General features: G+C 39.8%; 1 protein-coding gene across 1 annotated transcript in view; it reads right to left on the reverse strand.

Moving 5' to 3' along the window:
• The window catches only part of MRPS9 (mitochondrial ribosomal protein S9), a 49,103-nt gene extending 38,670 nt beyond the window's left edge, over positions 1-10,433 (reverse strand). The window contains exon 1 of the mRNA XM_060233792.1: positions 10,248-10,433. Within this exon, the coding sequence (XP_060089775.1) occupies positions 10,248-10,334 (87 nt within the window). The 5' untranslated portion in view covers positions 10,335-10,433. The remainder of the gene's footprint in view (positions 1-10,247) is intronic.
• Positions 10,434-10,995: the final 562 nt, after the last annotated feature.

The following is a 10,995-nucleotide window of genomic DNA, read 5'->3' on the forward strand; positions in this document are numbered from 1 at the left end:
GCCTGTTCTCTCACACACTCACAACAGGAGGAGACAGGAACTGCCCAGTGCTAAGGTTTAAGTAGGAGGGGAAGAGTTCACAGAATGGCATGAAGCCAGCATGGAAAAAGATGAAAGTTGGCCTTCTGAGAAATCATGTTGTTTTAATGTCATCCTGTGAGGTCAAGACTGAGCTCAGATAATCCAAGGGCTGTTTGCAAAGTTGCAGCAAATTCTGGGAAATAAGATACACTTTATTTTCACCACAGAATTGCACTGTCATTCTAGTACAGTCCCATATCTAAGTTCACTGAAATAAATGGTAAACAGCATTGCCATGACTAATTCTCTTTTCCCAGCATCATCCCAAACAGTTAGAAAACTTTACCATAAATAATTCAGGTACCACACTGGACCTGCCTTTCCCTGTCCCACAACTTGACAGGGATAGGCATATTAGCAGTGCAACGGCTATAGTTTAAGAGAAGCACTTGCCAAATAGAACACTTGTCCATATGGGTGCACCCTAGACCAAATTCACCTCAAGGATGCCTTTTTCAGTGGTGTCCCTGCAGTCGATGTAGAGTATACTAATCAAGCAATAGTACTGCAATCTTGCAGCTGTCAAAACAGCACCAGGCAGGGCTGTGTGGTAAGAATTTGGCACTTCCATTGACTAAAAATCCAATGTTAAGTTTCAAGAAGGCTACCACTGCTAACAATGCAATCTTGCAGCTGTCAAAACAGCACCAGGCAGGGCTGTGTGGTAAGAATTTGGCACTTCCATTGACTAAAAATCCAATGTTAAGTTTCAAGAAGGCTACCACTGCTAACAATGCACCCCCTGCTGCAGGAACAGGAAGACCCATCACACCACGAATGCAGTGGGAGGGGGGAGAATATTTTTAAAGGGCTTGTTCCTAGACACATGGCAAAGCAAAAAGGAAATCCCATTCCTCAAGACCCCCTTTAGTACTAGTCTAAGCGTTTGTACATCTGCAAGCCACTTTCCTTCACATACTATGACAAGTTAGTTTTCCCACAAACAAGTAGTTAGTGGATCAATAATGTGCATCTGAACTAATTTATGAGGTACTAACTGACCACCGGAAACACAGTAAAAAAAAAAAAGGTTTATTGAGCAAGTTAGCCTCACATTTACAATATTAAAACTATGAATCATCAGGAAAATGACATCTACCAGTTGAAGCCTAGAAGAATGCAATACAAACTAAACTTTCTGAGAACATACTCGTATGCTTGATGATGCAGCTTCTCAGAGGCACTGCAAAAACAAAAAAAAACACATCACAGGAAAAAAAGACACCACAGACAAATCAATTCAGTACAGAAATTCACCCAAGATATTTTGAGACGTCTTTGAGGGAATTTTTCCCCACTGATTAAATGAACAAGTTCCCGTGTATTGTCTCTGAGGACAGAAACAATTCAAATAAAGCACTGTTCAACATTGCACAGGAGTATTTTCCACTATCCAAGCACTCAGTTACACACTAAAGAGAATAAATAACAGTAACGAAAAAGGGAGGAGAACCAGTCTTCAAGAAAGAATGGATTCAAATAGACTGTAAAAACAGCACATGACCATGCCCTGCACATACAGACTATGTCACCACTCATCCACATTTATCATTCAAGTCTTTTACAAATATGCATATTTATTATGAGGCCTTCCTCACAATGGTTAGCAATAAAAGCATATTGTGTGGCCAACTTTAAGAACTTTTATGGTATCATTTCTTTAACACAGCCTTGTGGCTGGTTCCTTTTCTTAGCTGAGCCTTGCTGATCTCTGCTGGTAAAGCTGGCTCCATTGGCCTTGCTAACTCTGAACATAAAAGAGTTCTAATGAATGGACAGTTGGAATTTTCAGCAGCATCTGCTGGCTCACACTTAAATCCCAGTATTCAGACCTTTAGCAATCAGCATCATATGATAAGGACTCAGAGCCTCACAAAGCTACACAAACAGCACCGCAGCATTTCATCCAGTTATTACAGCATATAAAGTAAAGTGCTACAGTTATGGCTGCACTAACTATACATTGCTGCTTTGACCTATAAACTTGGAATAAAACTTTTAACCTCAACTGGCTACAAAACAGAAGTATATGTACTTGACAGAACCCCTTCAAGCTAGATATGTTGACATTTCAGTTTTTCTATGCAATGTGGGATGGTATTCACTAGCTACCTGGGCTTGCTCTATGCATGTCTAATTGCACAAATTGCAGGTGTAAAAAAATCAGAAGTCATATAGTATCATCTTTGGAAACAATTCTGAGTCATCAGTGCCAGTGTGGGGAAGTGTCCAAACTGGTAACATAAATCTGCAGTGTTAATCTGCAGCAGTTTATTTAGAACATTTTTATGCTGCCTTTCCATCCCATCAGAGTCCCTAAGGCAGCACACATAATAACATTTGAACAAACAGAAACATTTAAAAATATAAACTGATTCAGTAAAAAACAAACACCACCAGTTATTACCCTCATGAATACAAATTATGACAATGCTGTTCTACTCTGAGTATCCACTTCCAAAACACATTCCAACAACAGCAAGAGTTAAAATGCTCACTGCCAATAATGCAGAAACAGATGCAAAGTATTAAAAGAATTCATCACACTGAAATCCAATTGCAGTGCATTTTTTCCCTTTCAACCAAGCACTTAACCCTAATGTAGTGGGGAGACTACGCTGCCTCCAATAAGGATGTCTGACAGTGTGCCCAGATAGGTACTGCAGGACATTTTCAGGGCCTTCCACCCCCTACCCACCATGCTTGATAACCAAAAATATTTAAAGAAGTTAGTATCCTTTATGAATTACCCTAAGTAAAGAAACATTACTTTGTTGTATCCAGGGTTGTCTCCTTTCAAAGTTTACTCCAGAATTTTTCAGAGCCTCTCAGCACCAGCAGCATGTAGGTATTCCTACAATTCTGTGTCAGTCTTAGTGGTGACAAATGGTCATTATCCTCTCTAACCAAAATACAAAACCTGACAAAAGATTATCTTAACTTCTGTCTTCATCACACTCCCTTGCTGGACTTCTTTTCTCCAACAAGTGTCCCTGCCCACTGTCTTTCCCACTGGAAGTAAATGAGTCCCTGGCATCAATAACAGTGCTTTCTTATTCTTATTGGTGGCTCTGCTGTCTAATTTCCCTTGGCTGTCTTTGGCTTTGAAGGGTCCTTAGCATTTGATAGGAAAGGCATCACATCATCATCCGCCTCAGATCTTTTATGTAGCATTTAATTTGTACCAGTAGTGGTATCATTTCTTCTGCTACTGCTTGCAAAATGTTTTCTTGCATGACTGCAATTGGTGCAATTGAATGTCTGCGTAGTTTTCAAGCTACACCTTTAGCACCCCAAACAAACTGAGTACGCACTCCAAGGTAAAAACGTGGAATTCCAGCAACTGAGTACTTTCTGTAACATCTCTAGCCAATGCAGACTGCAAGTGCTTTAAAATTGTTAGTGTCTTTGACAGGCTTCAGGGGAATGGACTGAAGTGGCCATGCATTTTTCTAGGAGCCACAAGCAAGCTATCGACGCCTGTGCTCATCTTTAGGAATGCTGTCACTACCAAGCTCTTGACCTGCTTTATTAATTTTATGGTTGTTTTTATGATTTCACTATCCTTTTTTTACCTTGTGAGCTGTCACGAACAAATCTCTGGAATGGCTGAGTATAAATTTTCCAGATAAATATCACATTGATGCAGTATGTCATGCATGAACATGCAGAAGCCCACGATTCTCAATGATATTCATAATATTTGGATCACAGTCAGATGCAATTTTAGCCCAACTGGTGTAAGCTATTTCCTTGCCTGTCATGCATGGCAAGGAAGACAGGGTTGTTTCTGCTCTGCAGAGTGTGGGTTCATGTTAAGCACACACATGATCCACAGCACACTGTTTAAGAACTGAGTCAGAAACTTGTGGCAATGGGTATCAAAAGGCAGGTGATAATTCTACCAGGCTCTAAACATCAGCAACCAAAGAAGCAAGTTTTGGAACTGCTTTATTTGAAGGAAAAATGGATGGAGGTAACTTTTGAGTAAGACTCAACAGTCTCTATGAAACCCAGGAACCCTTCCTCAAAATAAGCACTGCCAATTCCTTCCTATTATTTTCTAAAAAATAGGCTACTGCAATACCTGTGTGGAGCTATCTGCCAGTGATGGTGACAATGCAAATGCTACACTGGCACCGGGCAAATGCCCCTTCAGCAACCACAGAGAGAAATGATGCCAAACAGAAAAGGTCCTTAACAAGTGTCCCTGATTCTACATCTGAGTCCCCACCATTTTTAGATGATGAAACCGAGGAATCAGAGGACACTGCAAAGGGCCATAACTTCCTTTACCTCTAACTGTGTGGGGATGTGTTGGGTCCAGAATTAGATAACTAACAGCAGCAGCTGGCCTTTGCAGCTTACTGGAAAATGGCTCATGAAAAGCAACTAAACAGGAGGTTAATGGTATGCCAGAAGATGGCAGGCTGATCTCCTTCTCAGCAGCTCTGAAGTTGCTTCCTCCTGTTCACTCATCTCCTGCTCAGCTTTACACATGTTCTGTTGTTGAGATTCATCCTGGACAAGCATTTCTTGTACAGCCACATCATCTGTCTGTAAACCATCACCACAGCAGTACAAATACTGTGACAGGCACTCCTCCGTGCAACAGCTGTCATTCTCTTTTTCTGTCGCTTGTGTTTTTTCTTATTGTGCTAGACATGCTGCGCTATGCAGAAACAGAAAAAAGCACATCATTGTGGTATTAGGACTTGAACTTACACACACACAATTCCCTGACATATCAGCATGATGCCCATGAATAAAGACAAAAGTTAAAATTAAAGTGACCAACTACTCCCCCGTCGCACAACCCTAGTCAGCATTCACAACTCTGCCCATAGCCTCTGAATCATAACTAAGATGTCTACCACAAGTTACATTGGGTGTGGATGGAGTTTTTGAAAAGACTCCCTACTAACCCTAACCCCTGAAATGCATATGCAAGTATCATATACTCACCACAAGAACAGTCTAGATGGGAACAGTTGCACAGGTGGTTTCCATGGCTCCACAAATCACAGTACCTGAAGTCACCACATGAACTGTCTTTGACTGGTGAGCAGATTGAGGCATCTTCAAGAACACACTGTCAGTTAATCAGATGACAACTGTGCATCTGTTTTCAGCTGACAACACAGAGAATGTTGAATAGTGGGGAAAAAATAAGTTATTTTATGCAGAACTGATACCAGAATATTTGTGAATGAAGTGCTGAAAACCAGAGATTTACTGTGCCTCCCTCAGAAAGACTATTCTGGGGAGCACCAGCTGGAAAGTATTTTCTACTTTTGAACAAGTGAAATGCTTTAAAAAAGATTTCAATTCCTTTGAAGTGTAGTATACAGATTTTTATGTATACCTATGGCACTAAATAATTCCTGTGAATAGACATATCTAGCATATTTAAATATTACTGTTTAAATGTGACTAACTCTGTTCACAATTAATTGGTTATAACGCATATTATTAAAGAGTTCAAAGCTTTCAGTGTTGCAAAGCTTAACGTAGTATCTAAATATACTGTAGTCCTAATATGACAATATGACACGAAGTCTTTCTAAACAATTTACAACAAAACAATTTTCCATTTTTAAAATTTTTCTCAGCCTCTATGGTGACAACAACTAAGATAAATGTGCTAATGTAGCATAGGGCTCAGAAATTTCTCACTCTGACATTGGGGATATTTAGTTCTGCTTTAAGAAAACTAACAGTTTTGCTACCCTAAGCAAACTCATAACCTCTGAATCCATTGAAGTCATTATCTTATATTAGAATGTAACTCTGTTTAGGATGTCACTATAGGGTACTCCTAATTTTTCATTTCATAAATATGCCAAGTTATAAACACATATTAATTGTTAATTTTTTCCCCTTGTGATTGTAGTGGAAAAAATCCATCCTGGTCCCTGGGACAGATGTGGATTGACAAAGAACCAGTCCAGTGGGCAAGAGACAGAGACAAAAGCTCGCACTTTCCTCAGAGTGTATTATTTTATTTATTATATTTCTATTCCGGCATCCTGAAGTGGGCTCGAGGCAGATCACAACAATAACATTCATCACAATAAGCAACACCAATTTAAAATCATTAGAACAATAAATTAGTTAGTAGCATTAAGATTACCTGTTAGCACCACAAGGGTAGAAGTATGTCTAACAGTCCACACGTATTGATCAATAATCGAGATCCCTCGGGATGCCTAAACAGAGAGCCCAACTGGCAATCACAAAAGGCAACCCCCCCCAAACATCTAAAATTAATACCTTTTATATCCCTTTGTTGCTAAACACTTCCAAGGTGGGTGGCATGAAGAATGTCATACCAGCAACAATAGCAGACCCTAAAAGTATCATAAACTATACACAACTGTGGGACAGAACAAGCATCTTTTGGACAGCACTGGCTAGCCTGTCCTTAACCTATAAGAGTTTACACTTGGTGCTGGTACACTCTATTCTTGAGGAATATAAACAATCTGGAGGGTACAGTTTGGATAGTACATGAGATGCAAGCTAAGCTAGACTGCAATGTCTTCTGTGGTAGAACCAGAGTCCATTCTTACTTGACCATGGGCCTTAGCATCTTTAGAAAGTGTACTGAGAGGATCATAAATTTTCATGTCTCCACTTAAGCCAAAATTCTACCACGGTGACTTCAAAATTTCCAGAAATTTTATTCTCTATTGAAAAAGACTATGGAAGTTGCTACACGTAAGAGGAAGTAAACGTTTTCAGGATGAACAACAATTTGTTTCTGAACTGGTGCATGTCATGATCTTCTATTCTGAAAGTTATAACAAGGAAAATAGTTCTTCAGTGAACAGTCACCATTCCCTGCTCTACTCCTTGTTTATATATATAATCCCTCCTTAGCCCAGTATGTAATACAAGCTAGCTCTCCCCTTGCAGCTACAGAGACCTGGAGACTGAAACCTACAACAGGAGAAACTATCCCATTTAATGAAGCAAGCTTGCTGTTTTCCCTGCCAGCATTTATGGGTTTATATTATGTTTTGTTTATGCATATTTGTATATTAAATGTCTCAAATGTTTTGATGTTCACTACCTTGAGTGCCCTCAAGAGAGCCAGCAAAGTGTAGAGGATTCTGATCTGGAGAGCTGCGTTTGATTCCCCCACTCCTCCACATGAAACCTGCTGGGTGATCTTGGGCTAGTCACAGTTCTCTCAGAACTCTCTCAGCTCCACTGACCTGACAGAGTGACTGTTGTAGGGAGAGGAAGCGAGGCAATTGTAAGCTGTTTTGAGACTCCATAGGGCAGAGAACATCTGGGTATAAAACCCAACCTGTCTTCTACCCTGAATTGGGTGGCAAGGCAGCATAGAATTTTTTTTTTTAAAAATAAATTAAATAAGGAGTGGCCTTGAAAATGCAAAGGAGAAAGCATGTTCCTTACAGAGCCTGGACAGATATTCTTCCATAACCCTGTGCAGCAGTATGGTGAAGCAATGACACAGAATGAGTCTCTCTCATTTCTTACTTTCTCTAACATCTGGAGACAACTTTCTTTCCCAAGCCTCATTTGATGACAGAGGACTTGGGAGTGGTGGTCAGCACAGGTAGACTGGTTAGTAAGCCAAGCCAAGCTAATGCATGTAGAACCATGTGCATCTTAGAAGATACTGTGTTCCCTTTGCAATGCCAGAGTAGCAGTGTTGTAGCAAAGCAAAACAGAAGTCCAAATGCACCTTAAAGATTAGTACTACTTATTCCAGCATGAAATTTCATTTCATTTATTTCAGCATGAGTTGTTGTGAGTTACAGCATACTTCCTCAGATGCAATGGGGAAAAACCAGCATTCCTCATTTTAATGCAGAAAAGTACACAAGGGAAGAAGAAGAAACGGTTTGAAGAAAGAGAGGCCTGTGGTTCTCTATCTCCAAGAATCAAAAGATTCACGCATAAAGGATGATAAAAGAGGTCAGAATTCTTAGCCTCTCATGAAGTGAAGATGAACAAAAGTGCAAGAAAGGTAAACAACAAACTAAGGAAGAAAGAGGATTAGGACATGAATTTACAATACTTTATCATTTTCATTACTTCCAATAGTTTTTCTAAGTGTGTTCTTTATTTACTGTCATACATTTTGTATTTTTTAGAAAATTTATATCCCACTTTTCAGCCCAATCAAAGCCACTAAGGGAGCTAACCAGAAACCAAGTTGTACAAAAAGATATAATAATGAGTTCAAAACCAGATCTAAAATGATACATACATACAAAGAGATAATCAACTAAAAACGTACAGCAGATGAAACAAATGCCATTGTATGTCTTTCAAATTAACATATTTAGGAATGGGATGCCATTCATCACCAGAAATTACTCAGCAGATGAACAACAGTCCAGTATTTTCACCAGATAATCCCAACACTGATTTTTAAAGGAGTTTAATTCCAATGAAATTCCTAGGCACTGCTGATGTTAAAGAAAAGGGGGGGGGGAGAGAACTCATATTCTTAGAGAACAGATATGAAGCTGCAATATAATCTTTTATGTAGTCTAAGCAGTGTTTATTTACCCTAGGCATAATGATCTCTTCACTGAGGCTATGGGGATGGGGTGTTACTGCCCCATCTCTGTCTAGGCTTCCTCAAGTGGAAGCTAAAGTAAAAGAGAAGGTACGTTCATTTTACTAGCGTTTATCAGATGTAAACACATTAGTAATGATTTTAGCCCATGCTTTCTCCAGGCATCCCAACATCTTTCCTACACTTGATCCAAGATAAGAAACCAGCAGCCATCACCAACACCCCCTCAACAAACTATGAATCATGAGGAAGAAAAAAGAACAGTAATGTTTGGTTAGAAACAAATTATAATAGATTAAATTACAACAGATTAAATTATAATAATGACAATATTATTATTTTTAAAAAGCCTTCATCAAACTGCTCCAAACTTACTGCAAGAGACATGGACTCAGAATGTAGCTAATAAACACATCTAGTAAATGTCAATAAAATGAATGGTACATCTCTTGACTGGGAAGTATAGCATACTTTCTCTTTCATCATAGTTTACACAGAAGGAAGGTTAGACACAGTCAGTAACCAGGGTTCATCAAGGATTTGATCTCAGGCACCTCTGAATAAAGATCAATGCTAAATCCCAACACTCCAAATGAAGTTAGATTTATTTCCTCAAGCCGCATATCTGATCTCTTTCACCATCCACTCCAGAGCACATTTACTGATTTCAATAAGATTTCTTTATACCAGGTATAGGATCGCCAACTTTGAGTTGAGAAATACCTGGAGATTTTGGGTGTGCAGGCCAACAATGGCAGGATTTGGGGAGGGACTTCAATGGGGTAGAATGCCATAGAGTCCACCTTCCAAAGCAACCATTTTCTCCAGGTGATCTGATTTGTTTCCTGGAGATCAGCTGTAATCCCAGAAGAACTCCAGCTACCACCTGGAGGTTGGCAACTCTATTTTATATAGTTGTAACTGTTTTTATAAACATAAGTTTCATTTTTGGAAGTACACAATGATCTTTCAAAACCTTGTCCTTAGTGAATAGAAATTTCATGCCATTATATACATTGAAAAAATTAGAAGGTGAAGGATCAAGATGGGTAGCCATGTTAGTATGTCTATAGCAACAGAAAATAGTAAAAGTCCAGTAGTAAAGAGTAGCAACAAGAGTAAGTCCAAGAGTAAAGACTAACAACATGAGCTTTCATGAGTCACTGCTCACTACTTCTTTAAAAGGTGAAGATACTGCAAAAGGGGGCCACCCCGCGCCAATATTTCCCGTGCTTGTTTTGCTTATTATCATAAATTTATTAAAGGCATAAAGCGGGATAGGAAAGCAAGGGTGGCCCTCTTTCCAATATACTCTGGTTTCTCTTCAGATCGTATATTTCCTTTTCCCGATCCGGTTTTTACATTAAAATATTTTCCTCTGTGGCTTAGGAAGCAACTAGTCAGAATGGTCACCGCAAAGACAGGGGCAAGAGAGGACAATAACATTCTGCGCTATCTTCAGCATCACAAGCTGCAACCATTTTGGGTACAATACGAAACACCGAGCGACAGACGAGGGGGGAGACGAAAACGGAGCGCCCCCAAACCTAGACAGTGCTAAGTCTCACATTAGCGTTTATTCCGCCTCCCGAGGCCGAGCTTTTACCTTGGATACCAGCAACGGTTTTCCGGTCCTCCCCACCACGCGCCAAACAGAGCTACCCACTGTAACGCGTCCTACCCCGACCGCCATATTAAGTGAGGGAAATGGCAAAATAGGCACGCCCCCTACCTTTTCCTACGTCGCCGCACTCTGCGCAAGCGCACGTGCGGTAAGAAAAACGCCCGGTCTGATTCGCGGCTATAAAAAGGAGGCGCGAGTTTTGGTGCTCGGTAGTAAGTCAGGGAATTGGCGTTCTGGGGGCGCTTTTGAAGCTACCGTGCGGTATGGATAGAAAAAAACAAAGTTGCACGAATGGAAGCAAGGTAAGTCTTAGAAGAGAAAATATTGTTTCATTTACGGATAGTTATTGTGGATCAAAAATAAGCAAGAATTTTGTGGGACCTAAGATGAACAACATTTTGTTCCACTGTTAGTTTTAGTGGACAGGACCCCATTTCGTCAGTTTTTTTAGTGTGAGGTGTTTCTTTATGCGGGTGTGCTGAATTTCAGAGCTACATAGTTAGGAAGGTTATTGTTATTAGCAATATTATTATTATTATTATGTATTTCTGTGGAGGGCCCCAGAAAACAAGTAATCCCCAATGTCTCTGAACCAGTGGTCACAAAAAGTAAAAAGTCCCATAGTACTTTCAAAAAATTAGAAGGTGAAGGATCAAGATGGGTAGCCGTGTTAGTATGTCTGTAGCAACAGACATACTACAGACATTAAGTATTGTTTTAATTAAGTATG

Source organism: Heteronotia binoei, chromosome 3 (assembly GCF_032191835.1).
Source record: "Heteronotia binoei isolate CCM8104 ecotype False Entrance Well chromosome 3, APGP_CSIRO_Hbin_v1, whole genome shotgun sequence".
NCBI lineage: Eukaryota > Metazoa > Chordata > Lepidosauria > Squamata > Gekkonidae > Heteronotia > Heteronotia binoei.